The sequence below is a fragment of the Anolis sagrei genome, chromosome 3 (genome assembly GCF_037176765.1).
Source record: "Anolis sagrei isolate rAnoSag1 chromosome 3, rAnoSag1.mat, whole genome shotgun sequence".
Classification (NCBI taxonomy): domain Eukaryota; kingdom Metazoa; phylum Chordata; class Lepidosauria; order Squamata; family Dactyloidae; genus Anolis; species Anolis sagrei.
This window is the reverse complement of record NC_090023.1, coordinates 83131650-83152103: the sequence shown is the minus strand read 5'-3', so window position 1 is coordinate 83152103 and position 20454 is coordinate 83131650. Positions and strand designations below refer to the sequence as shown.

Below are 20454 nucleotides of genomic sequence, written 5' to 3'. Positions count from 1 at the left end.
GGAAGTAATTGGTTAAGGGCCTTGAGATGGGCTATCAGCCTTTGAAACTGTGAACATGTTTGTGTTTCCTCCTCTTTCCCACTTCCCTTCTTGCTGACTAGAAAATCTCTCCTACCTTGGTGAGTAGGATTTTGTTAGGATGCCAGCCCGTCACATCTTCATCCATTCTGCTCAGATACAGTGCATTTCCTCGGGGAAGCCCCATTCCTCTCTAAAAGGGAATTAAGCTAGGTGAACTTTTTTTAAGTTGATGCATTTTTGTTTAAGGTCTGCAGAGAAGTGTGCAGCTCCCTTTTTAAAAAAAGAAAAGAATGGCAAATTACTGTGCATTAGTACTTCAAAGAAAACATTTTAAAAGCCCCAAATGGAAATGTACTGGCTGTATGGTATGCATGGCTTCACTGAACTCAGGTGCTGCTGCTGAATGTGCAAGCACATACAATTGGTAAAAACAAGCTGTTTAGGAATGGGAGGAGTGGGTGGGCAATAGATTCTGGCATGCCTGGTTGTTTGCAGGAACACAACGGCATATTTCTTCTGGCTTTTTGAGGAAACCTCACATAGTTTCACAACACCAATAGCATGACCTTTCAAAATAAAATTCGTTGTCTTTTTCTATCTAATTTGTTACAATCACTCTTGCACTATATAATATTCACAAACCTCCCATTTTTAAGCATAATGTTTTCTGCATATTGTAGGTCTGAGTTGGTATTTTGTGTACTATTCAGTTGGTACCAAAACCAGCTGTTACTCTGTTTTGATTAGTAGCAAAAGTCCGTATTCTACTTTGATGTGGAGATAGATGGGTTTACCTAATCCTTTTATTAACTGGAGTTCAGGTAGCCAGTGTGTCTTAACAAAACAAAAGCGAGTCTGTCACCTGAAGTGGGACAACAGAGGTTACTGATTTGCTTATATAATTTGCACTTGGTAATGTATGTGCATTGATTTAAAAAATAGAAATACCTACTGTAATTTAAATACTGACTTAATTAATCTCAGTCTGGTTTCAGGTGCAACATGAAAGTCCTTGTTCTCCCTCATATGATTCAATATCTGTCTGTCTCTATATATTTAAATCTTAATTTAGACCTGTTCCTATATATGTAAACCTATATATGCCTTTAAATCAAGTATGTACTCTCGAAAGTAGGATGCATGGCTACTCTTAACTGGGTTTGCTGGGCGAGGGAGGAGGGGGGCAGCTATTAGTGACCAAAAATAATGAGGTGGGCTTGGGAGAAAAGGAGAGACTATATATTTGCCCAGTTGCCAATGCTTTGCAGTCCTTAAAGTTTTATTACAACTTAAATCAGCATTTACTCTTCTGGATCTCTCCATCTCACCTCAAGCAGTTTCCAATTCAGAGGTCCTACATTAGTGTGTGATTTGTGAAAGTGATACTGCATAGTGTTCCCACTCTACAGTAGTATCAGTGGGCATATACAGGTGGTGTCAATTTGTCATGGTCATAGGCCACATATTTTAACAAGAATCCATCTGGTTTCTTTCAAAGTAATAACTACAGGCAAAGTGTCATCATACGAATCAGTAATGCCGGGATTTGTAGCTATTTATGACTTCTAGAGCATTCTACCCATTTTTATCCTTAGAACCTTTTCTCATTAGAAGAAATTCAAACTGAACACCACGAGGTCTGCTTTATGTTAATAAAACTATTGCAGTGTCTTAAAAGAGGAAGCATAAACAATGAGTAATAACCAGTTCTGCCTTTTCATGTAACTATATTTCTGTGGAACTCAAATAGAATCAATCCAACAGTGTAAATAAGGAGAGATTATACGGCAAAATATTTTTTTTTCTCCTGCCATTTAAATGGCTAATTTATTTTCAGAACCTAGTCATTTTTAATTGCAATTAGAAATTTCATTTTATTTTTGACAACAAAAGAGTGAGTAAATGTATGGATATGACTGGGTTTAATATAATTAAGATTTGTATTCAAAAAGAGATTTACATGTTAAATGGAATTTAAAGAAAAAAATCTTTATTTTTGGTTAGAGTTCTGGAGCATTGACTGGTGTACCAATTTCTGGGGTAAGTTTCCTAAATTATGCTCAAATGATTACCTTAATACAATATGTGCTTGTTTTCTAGAATACATATTATTTAAAGAGGGGGGGGGAGTCAGTCAAAGGCACATGTATGAATTAATTGCATGTGTTAGTACGGTTTTTGTGTTAGTTGGTCCTTTACTCTCACAGATTTCATGCTTGCAGTTTTGATTATTTGCAAGTTTGAAACTTGCAGCCTTGGTGAGCAAGGGACTGTTCAGGAGGCATTATTTATTTATTTATTTATTTCATTTACTTATACCCCGCCCTTCTCACCCCGGGGGGGGGGGGGGGGGGACTCAGGGCGGCTTACAGTGGGGGCACAATTGGATGCCCAAGACAATTCACAATTATGCCACCCGTCCCTCTTCCACGTGGCATCTCCCTTCCTTTTTCTGAGACTCAAGGCATAGCAGATAAAAAGAGAAACCAGCCCTGTGCTGCTTCACCTACATGGCAAAATTGGGTCCTCTTCCTTTTCCTGTGTGCTGCAAATCTGTGTTGTGCCTGGGCAGATGAAGAGGGATTCCAGGAGGAGCAGGAACATGCAGCACACAGGAAGAACAGGAGATGCCAGATCTGCCAGTTAAATGAGAGTGTAGAATGGGGGGCAATTCCTTTTCTTTCTCCTATTTGCCACAACTCTCTGTTTGCCAGATAGAACACAACTTGCAGCATGTAAGTAAGAGGAGGAGACAGGCCAGTTCCACTATTTACCCTACAGATCTAGCTCCTTTTCTTCTGGTTCCACACATTTCTGTTTTAACCAGGCAAAGAACAGAACACATGGTACACAGGAAGAGAGGGAGGAACCAGACCCACAGTGTTCTGGTTCTTCCTCATCTTCTGGTATGCCACATGTTTCTGGTCTCATCTTCCTTCCTTTGGTGGGGTAAAATAAAGTCATATGCCAAGAGGAGGAGGAAAAGGAGATGGAATCCACAGTGTTCGTGAAGTGATAAGAGGAACCAGATTGTCCTTTCTCCCACTTCTCTCTCTCAGAGATGGTAGCAATGGCGCCCCCCCCCCCCCCCTTCACCACAGAAAGTTACAGTCTTTAGGTCTTCCAGTTCTAGAAAGAAAAACATACTTGATTTGACTTGAATATTAAATATGCAAGTGTGCTTTGGCTAAACATTGTGGGATTGTTTATCATTCCAGTGCTTAGGTGACCAGTCTGCTGCTCTAGTGGGACAAATGTGCTTTAAGGATGGTCAAGCAAAAAATACGTAAGTATAAACATGAGAAACGGCATTGAATAATTTTTGCTGTGATACAAAAAAAAGTTTTAGGAATATGCAGTGTGAAGTAGCCATTATTGCATGCTTACTAGAAGACTCAAACTGTGAATGAGAAAGTTCCATAGTTTGGCCACTGGCTAATAAGTCTATTGCTTTTGGGTGGCACCCTGCCCCATCTGGAAGATTGGGTATAATAGCATATAACCTTATAGATTTGTTGTAAAAATGTCAATATGATTGGTATATGTACAATACTTTCCACACTACTTTTGCATCCTCAGAGACAGGTCTGTGGCACTGTGTGGAGGACTTTAGTAGTTCATCAGATAGCTTTCTTGTGCAAGATGATCTAATTGTGTTTGTTTAAATATAGTGGGCAGTTTCACAGGGGTAGATGTATAGGACACCCACAAAAGTGGGGAAACTGAATATCTCCACCACCACCCCATCATATTTCACACACATATAAAAGTACTTGCAGTGGAAGGAAGACTGAACCTGGCCATTCATTCCTCATTTCACTCACTCACTCACTCAGGCAGGAGGGGAAAGTGCATGCACAAAAATGCACACTTATCCCATCTCCTTCCTACCTGCCCGTCTGAGGGAGCTAGCAAGCAAGTCCCCTTCCTGCTCATACTCCCCTTGTGCCATCCTTTTACCATCTGCCCAAGTGAGTGAGCAAGGTTACACACACATGGCCAGACCCAGCCATCCAGCCAGTTTTATTTCCTCACAGAAAGCCAAAATTTGGCCAATAACTAAGCCTGACTTAACTGAACATTGCTCAACATGGCCAACAGTGTTAACAAAGTCCTTTTTAAAACAGTTGTAGGGTAGCAGCAACAAAGGTGGCAGCAAATAATTTGTAAATGATCAAGTCCTCTAAAGTTTAATCCACAGATATGGTGGGACAACTGGGATAACTACAGGATGTATTCAAAGTGTCAGAGATGATACTTCTTAGAGTATACAATCTGCTCCCATTGCTCCTTTCTCTTCTGCTGAAAGTAGCACAGAGAGAGTGTTGCTGAGTCCAATGTAGTAGGGAGAACTAGGCAGGCTAAAAAATTATAGACCAATCTGAACATGGACAGAAGGGTTCTGCAGGGTCTCAGCTAACAATGCAATCCATATTTGCAAACTATTCATTCCCTTCCAATCCTTGGCTGGTTTCTGAACTGGAAAGTGCACACTCCATTATTCCAAGGGCTAGTTGCTTCTGAGCTGGCTGGTTTCTCTGAGCAAATTAAATATCAGAATAAAACATGTCCTTTTATTCCTGGTGAAGAGGATTACAGAATATATTCAGCTGTGAACTATCTGAAAGTGTATAGTCAGCTCACTGAGTGAATATAACAATGTTTTAAAGCATGCAATAGCATTTGGCATAATATAGATTAGCCACCAGTCATAAATAATGGATGCCTGGAGAATCAATTATAATGATGACAGTGACCACAATCACAATAACAATGAACTGAATTACCAATTATTGGCAGAATAGTTTATTTGCTTCTTTTGTATTCTAACATTGCTAGTGTACTTACACAATGAGACTGCAAATCGTCATAAAACTTGTATCTGTTGCAACCTGGCCATTTATATATGTTTTGTTTTTTGTTTTGTTTTGTAGAAAACTAAAAACTTTTGTCACTTTGATTGTAGGTATGGAACAGGCTGCTTCTTACTCTGCAATACAGGTCAAAAGGTTAGTCCTGTGAATCAAACAACTTGACAATTCTAATAAACACCTACTTCTTTCAAAGAAAGTACACTCTTTTTTAAACATTTCCTGATGATCCGTAAAGCAATATTTCCCATGCATTTCAAAAGTTCTTCACAACTGAGATCTCATTGAGAGCTTAAAAGGATCATAACCTTAAAAAGATCATAAGCTGAATATAATTGAATCCCAAAAGTGAAGCATAATGTAGTAGTTTTCCACTTAATACAATAATCACAAATAAGCAATATGTTTTCATATTAAATGACTACATATACCAGTATGTTGTTTTGTTTTGTTTTGTTTCCAGCCTGCACTTTCTGAGCATGGTCTTCTGACAACTGTGGCTTACAAACTGGGCAGAGAGAAACCTGTGTATTATGCATTAGAAGTAGGTATAGTTGTTTTCTGTATATATTAAAGGTTTCCAAATATATCCATTTATGCTCTGGAATTTTTTCTTGCTGTTTAAGGACTTCCATATTCTGCAGTCCACTGTGACTGCTTGTTGGCTCACTGACATTGTTTATTGGCTGTGCGTCTTCCTGATGAAGAAATAGAAAATTCTCAATAGCTACTTTGTGTCTGAAGAGGTACAGAGGGATATGATCATTTAATCTGCAGTGAGAGCAAGTTCATATGTGCAAGTTGTACATGGATATGAAATCTGTAAACTATACTTACCCTTTCCTTCAAAATTGGGTCTTGGGACAGGTGTTCCCAGAATGACAGATCATCTTCTCTTCCAGTCCCCAGACTTGTGTCAATATATGATATGTGTCTTTAGAGGTTAATGGGGAACTTTAAAAATTGATAAAAGAGACACATTCCACCTTTTATTATTTGTAAGTTTTGCTTTTAATTAATTTTTATGTGTTCTCTTACTTTTAGGGATCTGTTGCCATAGCTGGTGCCGTTGTTCGTTGGTTAAGGGACAACCTTGGTATTGCACGGTCTTCAGATGAAATTGGTAAGTATCAATAACTTGAATAGTTTGTTGTGAAAAATAATTCCTCCTGCCCAAAATTGGTAAACCTGAACATATGTTTTCCTTTTTCCAAGTTCAGGGGTGCTAACTGGAATATGTGCCTGCGTTTAGTAAGTCTGGTAATGTAAAGTAAAGAAAACACTTAGGAAAAGAAAATCTAAAAGGTTGTATACCAGTTTGCAATCGGAGTTCTTTATATTGATTTTGCAAATTAAAAACAAGATGAATTTTTTTCAGTTACTGCTTATGGCAGCAGAATTACTTTTTTAATTTTAAAAGGCTTTTTTAAGTATAATATTATAACTGCACAGCATCATGTTTTGTGCAGTTACCTTCATTGTCGTTACTTTCACAACATCTTGTGTTGTTCATTATTTGCAGTTATCTTCATACAGGAGACTGTGCACTAGTCATAATGGCCTATAATTGTAAAGCTTTTTTTGTGAACATCAGTAAAATTAAGTTTTGTGTAGTCAAGTATAGAATTGCCCAGTTAAAAATGGAAAGTATAGCAAATATCAACATGGTGCAGAAGTTGGAGTAATCTGTTGGACAACTTTCCATATCTCAAGCAGCCTTCCCCAACCACTCTCCATATATTTTGGGTTCAACTCCTGTTGGCCTCAACCAGCATAGCCTATGCTCAAGAGTTCTGGAAATTGTAATCAATTATATTTAGAAATACTAAATGTTCTGGGGGCTACTTTTGAAAAAGAAAAAAAAACCACAATACTGATTTAAATGTAAATGTAAGTGGCGGTTACTAAGTTATATTTTTTGTTTAATTTCAGAGAAACTTGCTGCTGATGTAGGCACTTCTTATGGCTGCTACTTTGTCCCAGCATTCTCAGGATTGTATGCACCATATTGGGAACCTAGTGCTAGAGGGTAAGGATATCTTTTTTAATGTTCAATATAAAGTCTTTAAAATTTCTTTCATTTTGATATTAACAGAAACTTGTAAGCAAGGTTTGAAGAAATAGTTGACCTTCGTACCAGGAGACTGTATATATTAGCTATAATAGCCTAAATACATGTGACAGCATAGATTTGTTTATTATGTGTGGATAATATATGGAGAGAAGGGAAGATAGTTGTAAGTGATAAAGATTGCCCTGATGTGGGTGCTGAAACATTTCTCCTTAAAAGCCTTCTTTAACTTTCCTGAAGCATCTTGTTCCAAAGTCTTTCTCTTTTAGACAGGTTTACTTCCAGCATTCTAGCCTAGTTGAGTTAAGCAACCTATGGATGTGAGAGCTGGACCATAAGGAAGGCTGAGAGAAGGAAGATAGACACTTTTGAACTGTGGTGCTGGAGGAAAATTCTGAGAGGACCACAAGAAGATCAAACCAGTCCATACCTCAGTAAATAAAGCCTGACTGCTCACTGGAGGGAAATATATTAGAGGCAAAGATGAAGTACTTTGACCACATAATGAGAGGACAGGAAAGCTTGGAGAAGACAATGATACTGGGGAAAATGGAAGGAAAAAGGAAGAGGGGTGGACCAAGGGCAAGATGAATGGATGGTATCCTTGAAGTGACTGGCTTGACCTTGAAGGAGCTGGGGTGGCCACTGCCGACAGGGAGCTCTGGCGTGGACAGGTCCATGAGGTCACAAAGAGTCGAAAGCAACTGAACGAATAAACAATAACAAAAATGTTGCATGTCTGAAAAGTGTGTCACCAACATGAAATATTTGTAAAATTCTGGACTAGAGTTACTTCAGTGTATCATAATGGATTGCTTTGGCAAAAACATGACATTATAGTAAATTAATATTTTAATTAATATTTTTCCTAATGACAATTCTTGCTTTTTACCTTTTCCTACAGCATTATCTGTGGCCTTACTCAGTTTACAAATAAAAAACACATTGCCTTTGCTGCGCTAGAAGCTGTTTGCTTTCAAACACGAGAGGTACAGTTGATGGGTACAATCTATACTTCTTTGAGTTCAGGCACCCCTGGGTCTCTTGTATACATTTTTGTATGCTACGATACTGAGTGTGTATTTGAACTGAAGTTAATTTCATATGCTCAGAATCTTATACAGAGGTAGTTGGGCCTTTTAAATAGGTTCCCATTTCCTTCAGTTATTGAGTATTGTTTCTTCACTATTCTTTTTTACTGAAGGAATAAAGCTAAGCATTTCATATGCATCTTTTTAGGGGCCTTTTTACTATAGTAGTCAGGTGTTTCAGACCTGTTGAAATCACTAGCATGTCCATTTCTCCTTTTTTTCCCTTAAATGTCAGCAATCTTAGAGAAGTCATTGTTCTTAAATCACTGTTTTAGATAATATTTCCAATAAAATTCTTGTTTTGGTAGTGCATTTATAAAAACTTATTTTTCCTGTTGAAAAGTTTTGTGTGAAATTTTAAAAAATAAGCAATATGGTTTGTTTCAAGATTTTGGATGCAATGAACAAAGACTGTGGAATACCTCTAAGTCAGTTACAAGTTGATGGAGGAATGACCAACAACAAGATCCTTATGCAGCTCCAAGCTGACATTCTCTGTATTCCAGTAGGTAAGAGAAGTATCTGTTCTCTTTTATTTTGAACTACTACTTACAATAATATCAATCAAAGAAACTATGAAGCTGAATATGGAGACAATTGGAAGTCGAAATTACCCCTTCTGCCCTCCAAAGCAGTACAACTTTGATTTTGATTAAAAAAAACCCACTGTGGTCTACCTTGAAATATTTCAATTCAAGATTTGTATTTAAAGGATTTCCTGTAGTTGTTCATATCAGGATTCTCAGCCTTGCTTCGGTAGGCTAAGGATTTGTAGCCAAGAAGGTCTGGATTTCTTAATTCATCTAAAAGACTGCAACTTACATTTTACATACTTCTTACATACTAAACCAATTAATTGTCTTCTGCACTGTTGTGCATATATGGCAAATGGCTACTTTGAAGTATTTCATTATATACCACTTCAAACATTGTTAAATTATTTATTTTATTTTATTTGATGTACTGTATTTATACCTCACTTTTCTCACCCTGAAGGGGACTCAGAGCAGCTTACAGATTATGGCAAAATTGAATGCTGCATTATACATACAAAATAAAAATAACATACCAAATTATAAAATAGTTAAAGCATGTAAATACAATAAAATAGATTAAAACATAGTGCCAAGTCCCATAGTTATCTCCTCCCCTCGAAGAACTCTTTTGAAAATACCTATATTTTCAATCTTATTATTAATTCCAGGAATGGACAGTTGACCCCCTTTGACACTTAGGGCATTGCCTCTGTTCTAAGAATTGTGTCTTTAGATTTTCTGATTCACCTGGACAAAGCTGTTTGGAGAGATTGGTTTCTGGTCTATTGAATGGCTTATGTCAATTCCATTATATATGCCCCTCTTGGTATCATAATTCAGTCTCTGGAGACTGAATATTCATATAGAGAGATGGAGATAATTTTCCAAGAATTTTGTGGCTCAAGATGACAGTGGTCTCTTTGAGCCAAAAGAGCCAGAGACTGAGGCCAATGCAAGCCCTACTCCCCAGCAGGAAGTTTCAGATGTGGATGACCTATTGCTGCTATTCATTGAGCAACAAAGAAACACAGAAAGATTACACTGATTGCAGTGGTTGTTACCATGCTTACTTGAGTCCAATGCACACCTTTTTTTTCTAAATTACATAGCGAAAATTGAGGTGCACATTAGCTTCAATGGGGTTAGAATTGTGAATGTAAACCCACCTGTGCCCCTCTGTCAGGTGAGGCTGGCTTCCCAAACTGGCCTCTTCCTCAAGGTCTTTAAAACCAAAAAGGAAGTTTTTAAATCCTCGTGAAGGAATGTGTGAGCCTGTCTGCTGTTCCGAGACAGGGGAAAACCTTGTCTGCACCATTGGGTCTGTTGTCAGGGAGGCAGGCAGTGGGATGGCTAATGGGAAGGGGAAACTGTGCCTTTTGTCAGCCTCACGTGATCCCAACTTGGTTACATTACATTCAATACAATATTTTTTGTAATAAGTATCTTCAAAATGCAGGTGTGCAATACGTTTGATGGTGCATTATATTCAAGTAAATATGGTAAGTTGAAGACACTGATCTAATTAGTCTCCTATAAATCTTCCACCATCTTCCTGGGAGTTTGATTACTTTCAACCATATTTTTCTAGTGACTGGCAATAATCTGTGTTTTTCCTAACTATGGAGTGGCTAAAATTAATTATTTTGTTTTACTTCTTGCCGGCTTGGTTTATCTGGAACACCAGCTTATTATAGCGACTCCTGAACCACCAACGTTGGTTAGATGTTTGCTATATATTGTATTATGTGTGTTGTTTTATACTGCTGAAATTGTTTTTATGAATTCTGTTGTGTTATATTGAACTCAGTCTTGTCCTCGTGTAAGCCGCCCCGAGTTCCTTTGGGGAGATGGAGTCGGGGTGCAAAATTGAAGTTATTATTATTATTATTATTATTATTAACCAGCTGAAAACCACACTTTTGTTTTGCCTTTCCTTTTGTTGGATAACTTCTAAGTAACATGGACTGAATTAAGGTTTTGTCATTCCAGCCTAGATCACTTGCTGACTAAGCCATAAGACACTTATTATCATAACAGTTTTAGTCTATATATGGTAAAAGCCTTTGTTTGGTGTCACTTTCTTAAGAAGTTCACAGTCAAGCAGCAGTTATATTATGAGTTTAATACAAGTAACAAGCAACAAAACAAATTTGGGCACTGCTGGTAGTGACTGGAAGAAATTATCTCTATATTTTAATGCATGGAATAACTCCTATCTATTTCACATTTCAGTTGATGTTCATTAGAAAATGCAAATTTCTCCCGTTTACTTAACTTGTCTTAAATGAACGACCTTTTTGCACTGGTTTTATTTTCCTCCAGCTTCACTAGAAAGAATAAAGAAGAAAACAGAAATGTGATGTTTTGTTTTGCCTAAAATGTTCTGATTTTGTTATGCTTTAAATATTTTTAGCAGTTCGTAATGATTCTTCATTTGTATCTTTTTAGTAAAGCCATCTATGCCTGAAACTACAGCCCTAGGAGCAGCTATGGCAGCAGGAGCAGCTGAAGGAGTAGGAGTCTGGAGTCTCAATCTTGATGATCTTACAGCAGTAACATGTGAATGCTTTGAGCCAAAGATTAATCCTGAAGGTAAGGGAAAATTATTTCCAATTCCCACTATCTGCGAATGTACCAGAGCCACAATCCTGGGTTAATCGTACTACTGAGCAATTTTTACATAGGATAAAAGAGTTGGAATTGAGGACAAAAACCATCTAATTCCTACCCCTGCCATGCAAGAATCCTAATAGTATAGTTGCACTAGGGTGATGAATGTGTGTATTTCTTGGAGGAAATATACTTTCCTTTTTTTTTTCCTGGCACTACAGTTATCTGATATGGAGTGCAAAACTCTTCTATCTGGATGTGAATCTAAGAAGGCTTACCCAAATAATATCATTTCATAAATGTTTTTGGAAAGTGCAATGAAAATATACCTTGTGATTTTAGAAAGCGAGTATCGCTACAGAAGGTGGAAGAAAGCTGTAAAGAAATCAATGGGCTGGGAGACATCAGAACCTCAAGGAAGTGGTAAGCAGTTTCTGTTTATACCTCTATTGTGAATTTTTTTAGTCACTTTCTGTAAAAAAATGATTTTTGTAAAAAGATGTTCATTTATTTATTATCCACCTTCTTTAAAAAAGAAACTTTTGAAATAATAGCAAATACATTGTGTTAGCATTATTTTTCAGTGTATATCCTGCCCTTTCTCATAGGAGTCCAGGGTGGCTAATATTCTACTTCAAAGTACAAAATTGAAATAACAAATATATTTTACTGCCATATTGGAAGTATTTTATTAACTTGCTTGAGAAAATACATGAAGATTTGTAATCTAGTTGGAAAGCCCCTATGGCTGCATATGTCAAGAAGACAAAAACAAGAAAAAATGGTAAAGGAAATAGTTGCACATTTCTGATTTAGCACCTGTAGCTTTGTTTCCTTTTATCAAATAATCTCTATGCAGATGTGGTGTTTTGCTTGATGCTGAAGATTAACCACTTAGTGCTACTCTGCTTATGTCCAAGCTACCAAAAAAAAACCCTATGTATTTTTCCCTCTTGTGCACAGACTGTTTCTAAGTTAGTAGAACCACTGAAGGAATGGACAACAAGATCATACCCAACATCAAACATGGTTAGATCTTTATCAGATACCTTAACAGTCTTGAGTGGCTGTCTCAGAGGGTGCTTTTTTGTTGAGATAGTGGGGAAGTAACACTGGTTTTCACCTCATTCATACATATATTCACAGAAGACACTGAGACTATGAAAAGAGAAATATCTGTTTCTGTGCATACATTGAATGTATTGCAGAGCATTATAAGCTGAGGGACTTTGAGATATTGCATAGTTAAAGTCAAGCTTCCTGAAGGCTATTACTCAAGCATTTTGACCTGACAAGATGGAATATCTCTGTATTTGTAATGCAAGAAATTTTGAAAAGGGCAAGTGTGTATTTAACTTGCATTGTGAGACATTAGGATTTCTCCACAAGAAAAATAATGTTTCTGGAAGACTAGTATACTCTCTGCTAACACTAAAGGCTCAATAGCAACAGCAGTAGACATGTAGGATTAGGAAGGTATGGAAGAAAAAGAATTTTCAGTCACTTTCTTGGCAAAATAGACTACAGTTCATGTAAATGCTTGAAAAAAGTTGAACTACATGCCAGACTTTGTTCCTGAAGGCACAATCAATGTTTGTGCAACCCATATTGCTACTTGTGTTACAGTGCAATCCTATTGTTATCCAATAGTGAGTCCCTTTTAAGTTCAACAGGTCTTACCTTCAGGTAAGATTTGAAGTTTTGGTGCCTATGTATAAATGGAAACCACCTGTAATCCATAGGTGATTGTAATAAATGGGGGTTGTTTTATGATTTCACTCCCATTATGGATAGTAATGAAGTAGATGTGTTCTTGGGCTTTACTTCTTTCACAAAAACTTTGGCACCAGAGATAGAAATAATATGGGAAGAACAGGGATTGGTTCCTATGCTACAAAAAAGAAGAGCAGTTCTACATGCTTCAACAAACTTTTTTATTCAGAACTAACAAATGAAATTAAACTTACATATAAGGTCAGCTTTGCATAAGTAACCAAAAACATGTTGAATCTTGAAAGCTTCTTCCAAAACGCATTCAATCATGGTTTCATGTTTCTTTCAACAGCCTCCACATTTCTTTTGCTTTACATTTTGATGGCAAAACTTACAGATCAATGCTGTTTCAATGTGGCATGGTAGTGATGAGACAGGCTAATCTGCTTTTCTCCTTTTTTCCCTTTTCCTCTTAACATATGCTGATTGTCTGTTGGATATAAATTAACACAACTACAATAAAATACCATTTTTCCAGGTCAAGATAAATTTTTTGCATTTCCTGCAGCAGTTCAACACTAAAAGTCTGTATTTCAGTGTTTAATGTTGCACCCCCCAAATTAATTTAAAAACACTTCAAGTTAAACAGAACACACCAAAAGACACTGCACTGCATTCCTATTAAAAGATTTCATAAAAAAGGGTTCCTTGTCAGCAGCTTTCTTCTTTGAGATATGCCTGTATTTCCCTGGCTGCAACTGTATAATCTAATGTGGAGCAAACACATTGTAGGAATCTGTCCAGATAGATATGCACAGTGCCAATGTTACATGAGAAGGTGTAGATAACTTCTTTTTAGAGGTACAAACCTATGCATGTAAGACAATGTCATATAAGTGCCACCTTGGGTCTTGTGCAAAAAGGCGGGATATAAATTCAGTAAATCTTTTAGTTCCTATGGTGAAGACCGGTATGCATCTGCAACTCTAAAGAATATTTTACTTATTTAATATCAGCTTTGTTTTGGAATTATACATTATCTGCTGTATTAATTTAAAATTGGCATTGCCTTAATAAGCCTCAGTATTGACAATAGTTGCAAAATTGCAGTATATCTGAACAATCAAAGCTTGGCCCATCTGTAATTATTATGGTAAACTGAATGATCTGCTTTCATATAATTTTATTTATGTGATTCTTAAATAGTGCAATTTATATCTATCTCTTTTTTGATTTGCTTGACTGGAACCTCTTCTGCTGGATGACAACAGGTGAAACTAGTATCTTCTGTAGTCTACCTTTGGGCTTTTTTATAATGAGTAGCCTGTTAATGTTAATCGGAGCAAGGTACATCTCAGGTTAGTTGATTATTATTTAAACTGGTAGTATACTGCTTAGAAATTGTAAAAAAAAGTACAGGTACACCTCAATTAACAAAGTAGATGTGTTGTTACTGGAGACAGAAATGACATGCAAAGAATAGGGATAGATTTCTGCACCACAAAAGAGGAAAGCTATTCAACATGTTCAGCTAATTGTTTATCCAAAATTAAAATGCACATGTGAAATCAAACAGGCAATTCAGGTGAGCCTTGCATATGTAAACAATTATTTTGAACCTTCTGAAGACCATTTGAAAGCTCCTTCAAAATGCATCCGTCTTTCACTAACCTCCACTTTTCTTATAATTTCTATTTGGTGGATAAATGTGTATATCCATGCTTTTTTAACATACTGGTGGTGGAGGAGCTGGAGAGAGGTTTATCTGCTCTTGCCCTATCCCTTTGTTTTATAAGCAATTCTGAAGCAGCTGCTGTTTTACCTTGCATGTTTTAGGCAAGCACTCATGGCAACAAGTAGGATAAATTTTCCCATCTCAAGGCTTGTTACATTGCTTGAGACCTAATGCTGAAACACACCGAGAGTGTGTGTTTCTTCGACCCTCCTTCACCATCATCCAAGTGCTAATGCTGCTAAAGAAAGGCTTTAGAAGCTGGGCAGGCATTAAAAATGTATAATGGGGAGCTTCTTTGCCAGAAGCTTTGTTAAATGAGGTATGCCTGACATTCAGTATTTTCTTGTTTAAAGAAACAATAATAACTGTTAGTTCTAAAGCACTGTATTGAATAAAATACAATCAATTTCAGTAGAATCTGTGTCACAAACTGTACCGCTTAACTATCTGAAACCATATTTCAAACCAGGATTTTTATCTGCATATTGTGAGAACTGAACTGTTATTAAAATTGTATATTTAGTCTCAAGGAAATCTTTCCTCTTCAACCCAAATTGGTCAAAATATCCCCAGAAAACCAGAGGCATTTGGGAATGTCATTATCATTACTTTCTGGGAGCACATTCAGATCTCCAAGAGGGCTAATGTGGTGCCCTAAACTACCACTAGTATAGATGATATGTAAAGTGGGATTTATTTTAGCTCTATAATAAATATATAATCTTGTTTCTTGCTTTGCTTTAAAAAGCAGGCAGTTCTCTTCACTGTAATGTTTTTTTACATTGCAGACTTGTAAATTGCCAGTTTCCTATGGTAAAAAATAATAAAAATATTTGGTCAAATAGTCAGGAAAGCCTAGAAAAGTAGATGTGAATGGGAATCGGCTTCTTATGGCTTTTTGTTTACTTTTGATACTTTGATAAGGAAATGTAGTAATCCATTGTGTCAAACAAATACTTGTTTTCATCAAAATAAACTTTGAAAATGAAACCAAGACCAGGAATTGCAGTAATAAGGAACTATACATACTCTTGGATACAAATCTTACTCGTGCATTTTAAGGAAATAAATACATGAGTATATAGAGAAAATATTCCATAACCCCTTTTTTCAAAATTTCTTATGAGTGGAAACACTTTTATTTTAATTTATCAGATTTTCTTCTGTTTTTCTGAGCTTTCATATCTTTATACAATGCGCAGTCTAAGACATTTGGATGAGATCTAGTTTCTTCAAAGTAGTAAGCCAAATAGAACTGAGAATTAGGCGCTTTTATAAACATTCTACAAATTTGTGATTTTTCTGTCTCATGAGACAGCAAGCCTACAGAACACTTAAGCACTTGGTGCACCTCACCTTTATCTGTTTCATTTGGTAGCAGTGCCAGTTTTCTGTCCAGATTCTGCTTGCCATAATTAAGCTGATTCATTCTGATGAGGCTTTTGCAAAGAGAAGCTCTCATAAGATTTTGTCCCCTTCCTCATCCATGAGATCCACCCATTAAATTTTCCAGTGCAACCAAATGAGGATGCATTCTCCAAATCTAAGGCCTAATTGTTCTATGCACAACAAACCATGGTTGTTGTGCATAACATAATAAAGAGAACTTTCAGGTTAACTGCTACCCCATTCCCCCTAGCCTAGTGGTTCTCAACCTGTGGATCCCCAGATGTTTTGGCCTTTAACTCCCCGAAATCCTAATAGCTGGTAAACTGGCTGGGATTTCTGAGAGTTGTAGGCCAACACACCTGGAGACCCACAGATTGAGAACCACTGTTTTGGCCTGTAAAAAACAATCTTTTGTCACTGGAGTGGAAATACTGGACAATTTCCAAACTCTGGGCAGTTTTCCATGCTCAGTAAAAACTCTTATTCCATGTTGTTTCTGCAATGCCCTTTCAAGTAATTATTTGATTTTAAAATAAAGTATACATTCTATTCTCCTAGTACTTATAGTCCTTTGTGAGAAGCAAATAATGATTAAAAGCAATGATAAAACTTAATAAAATACAATCTTATAAAGCAATCACAGTGTGATAAAAATAGTCTGGTACTCTAAGGGATTAAAAATCTGTGCAGGAAATACTCAGAGACATTTTCACCATACAATCAACTCTAGTTTTGGTGTGTTCACTGACCAAGCACCTTTCTCTATTAATCATGCTTTTTCCATATCTGGGAAAAAATAATCAAAGCTCATCAGTGTCAGTTTGTACTGTGCCTACAAGGAAATTGATTACTGGTCCAGCTTTTGCAAGGACAATTATAATGTGATTCTCTTAAGTGAGAACATTGCATGTTTTGGTAGTGATTGTAACTTATGCTCTCGTTAGGATGGTCAAAATTTGTCAGGTAACAGAATTTTAGCTAAAGCTTTCCACAAAAAGGAATAAATGCATTGCATTAAATGCCATGTTTTGAACTATGTAATTAACTACTGTTATGCTCTTCTCTTCAAGGTTACTGTAAATGAGGCGCATTAATAGATCTCCAGGAAACTGCAACAGCTGAAGAGCATTGGGGACTCCCTTCCAATGTGATGTCATTGTTTTGACTTGACCACTGTCAAAATCATTTGGACATTTAGGGGACACTTGAATAAGGAACACACAAAATATTGCTGCTACCTGTTCCCTGCTTAATTGTGTAATGGGATAGAAGCCTTGGTTAGCTTCCTCATCTGTGATCACTTGTTTGACATAGAAAATTGCCAATAGGAAAGGTTGTACTTTTTGAAAATCATTATAGTTCAAGAGCCTGGCATTGAGTACACATCTGTGAAGTCATAGTGGTTTTCTCCACTTCGTAGGAAATTGCCCATATAATTGTCCTGCCAAGCTCTTGAAGGAGATGAAGGGAACAACAATGGTTTGTATCATGATCTTCATTCAATACTGATGTCTTCAACGGTGCTTTTAAAAAACAAAAACCTATAATGATTTATTTTACTCTTCTGTTCATGTGCATTATTTATCAATCCAAAGGACTCCAAATACTGTTAAGTGCCACAAGCTTCTAGGTTAAATATGATTGTTTGTATTTTCCAAAAGCACATTTATATTCTTAAATATCTAATCTTCCACATATTTTGGCAAGTCAAAGAACCTAGCAGCCATGCGTTGCAGGTACTATAATAGCAAATTAACAGAAAACAGTAGAAATAGGAAACCACAATGTGAAGGCATGAGTTAAGACCTGATAGATTCGTTTCCCATATTTTCTCTCTTGGTTAGGATTGTCCAGAATTAATTTTTCTGTTTCCCAGTTGTAGAGAAGCTAGTTATGGGAAACCTAATGGGACACTTTGCCATCTGTTTAATTCAGTTTAAAGGTCTGCTCCAAATGTTGTTTTTGGAATCTTAATGAGATGGAATAACAGGCAGCGGTATTTGGGATAAAAGTACTTTCAACATGACATATCCTTATATTCTTGGTGGGGAGGGTCTGAAAGAAAACATCACTGCCAACTCTCACTGTCCTCCTCTCTCCTTTTGTTGTTACTCACATTCTTAGACACAAAATATCTCACGCTCTCTTTGTGCTGGTTCATAGTTTAATCCCTTTTGCCTTTTTTGGTTTTTGGTTTTGCTTCCTCAACCATTTGCTGTTTTTTGTATGAAGTACAGTAAAAGAATAGAGAAAGTTATGAAAGGGGAAACAAGGAGGCAAAAAAGTGCATCTTCCTTCTCCAGATGTTACTTTTGATGGGCTTTCATCAGATGTCTCCCTGGAATTCCCCCCAGGTTCCCTAGACATGTACCAAATGATTTCCATGTTGCTATTTTCTTTTACTGGAAATACTATAAGTGGAACAAGTATTAGCTATGCATATAACACTAAAGTGAGTAGAAATGAAAGCTTCTTGAATACAGTTTGTCATGTACTTGAAGATGCCTCAGGACTGCTGTCATATAATCACGAAACGGTTACAGAAAATGGTTGTCTTGGGGAATGAATGTCATAGTCTAATCCCTATTACAAAATGTTATTCATATAATTATTTTGCCAATTATTTTGTATAATGAAAGGGCATGGTGACACCTTTTAAAGCGTGAATTCACCTAATTTGGGATTTCAGCGCATGAATGTTCTGAATGAGAGCAGTATGCACTAGGAGCTAAAGGGAACATTCTTGCTCTAAGTTTTGCTGTGTTTGTCTTGTGTGAAATTGCTGCACTTTTACAGAATGTGTAATTTAGGGAATAATATTGAGAACAGAAAATTCAAAGAATGTTAAATCTTTACTGGATATTTAATATAAATGCCATTTCATTAAGTGCAATGTAAATGATGATTTCTGAATATTTATGCATAGGAGAAATGTAGAATAATTCTTGCCAGCTGTCCTGGGTGACAAATGTTTTAGCATGCCAATAAATGTAATGATAAAAGGCAAGTTAGGTTGTATCCAGACTGTATATATAATCTCAGGAGTGATTTGTGAAACTCAGAATTTCAAATCTCTCATTCAGGTACTGATACCCTTTCGCAAAGTTTCGGGCCATTACAGTGTAGTATATTTTTCTATGTTTAGCATTCAGCAGAAAATACAGAGAGAAGGGTTTTCTAGGTGCAGATCTTGCCAGGCTGGATATGTTGCCTTTCCCTATAAACGACAAAGCATTTGGACTGGGAGTACACTGTACTGTGGGTCTTGGAGATGGAGGTGGTGCCAAATAATTTTCTTCTTTCCCCAGAAAAATGCTAAAAAACAAATCTTATATTAACTTATAAACCACTTGTTGGTGAACTGTCTTCACATGTGTTTACCACTGTGTTGTATGGAATTCTGGGATGGGCAGTTTCAATAACAGTTTCTGGGAATATGTAGGATATCACATTATTTTTTATAAGATTATAGCTACAGTTTCAATTTTATAAAATTGTACTTAATTCCAATTTTTCTACATAACAGAATCAGTAGTAGAAACAATGTTAGTTTTTTGTGACTAGAAAGATGTGTCATCCCCGCCCCCAAATTTAACATTCTTAAGTGGACCCAGTGAAGGTACATACCAACAATACTGTTTGGTGTTGCACTACTAGGAATAAATGTGATTTAAAATGTGTTAGACCTATTCTTTCAATTATGTTTGCAATGGAAGCTATGAATGAAATAATGAAGTTTGCTCTGTTTGTGAAAGCGCTTTATAAATCCACAGTCTGATGTAAATAAATAAAACATTCTGGTAATCTGGTATTAGGATCCTTTTTTAATGCTTGAAATTAATGCAGAATTTAAATCTCAAAGCCAATTAGATACTTCTCAACTACACTCTACTCCTATCCTCCTTATATTCTTGATGTATTTTTTTGTGATTGGGATTAACTTTTACTAGTCTACCAGCTATAGCCTTTTTTTGTTATGTATAATCCAGCCACATTCAACCTGGATAGCTTTCGCAACAGCCCCCAGAATTGAAAATGGTGCTGCTAAAAGTCAGGTCAATCAATGGAAAACCGCTACCATTTTGGCACTTGATCTTGCAGGCATGCACCTACCTGATATGTATCACAAAGACCATGCTAGATGAGGTAAGGAGAGGGGATAAATCTCTGTCAGTTTTGTCTACTAAGGTTCTACTAGGTTCTGTGACCATCTCCAAGTGAGACCAGTGTATGTATATCATAGAATCATAGAATCAAAGAGTTGGAAGAGACCTCATGGGCCATCCAGTCCAACCCCCTGCCAAGAAGCAGGAATATTGCATTCAAATCACCCCTGACAGATGGCCATCCAGCCTCTGCTTAAAAGCTTCCAAAGAAGGAGCCTCCACCACACTCCGGGGCAGAGAGTTCCACTGCT

General features: G+C 36.7%; 1 protein-coding gene across 3 annotated transcripts in view; it reads left to right on the top strand.

Moving 5' to 3' along the window:
- Positions 1-19846, top strand: part of GK (glycerol kinase) — a 31694-nt gene extending 11848 nt beyond the window's left edge. Inside the window, exons 9-21 of one of the 3 annotated variants that reach the window (XM_060770129.2) lie at positions 102-119; positions 2026-2061; positions 3240-3307; positions 4988-5030; positions 5356-5436; positions 5937-6015; positions 6825-6921; positions 7868-7952; positions 8443-8563; positions 11039-11182; positions 11543-11623; positions 14185-14271; positions 17108-19846. In XM_060770129.2, the coding sequence (XP_060626112.1) occupies positions 102-119; positions 2026-2061; positions 3240-3307; positions 4988-5030; positions 5356-5436; positions 5937-6015; positions 6825-6921; positions 7868-7952; positions 8443-8563; positions 11039-11182; positions 11543-11623; positions 14185-14271; positions 17108-17121 (954 nt within the window). In that variant the 3' untranslated portion in view covers positions 17122-19846. The remainder of the gene's footprint in view (positions 1-101; positions 120-2025; positions 2062-3239; positions 3308-4987; positions 5031-5355; positions 5437-5936; positions 6016-6824; positions 6922-7867; positions 7953-8442; positions 8564-11038; positions 11183-11542; positions 11624-14184; positions 14272-17107) is intronic. The other 2 variants (XM_060770130.2, XM_060770131.2) reach the window with 2 other exon arrangements.
- Positions 19847-20454: the final 608 nt, after the last annotated feature.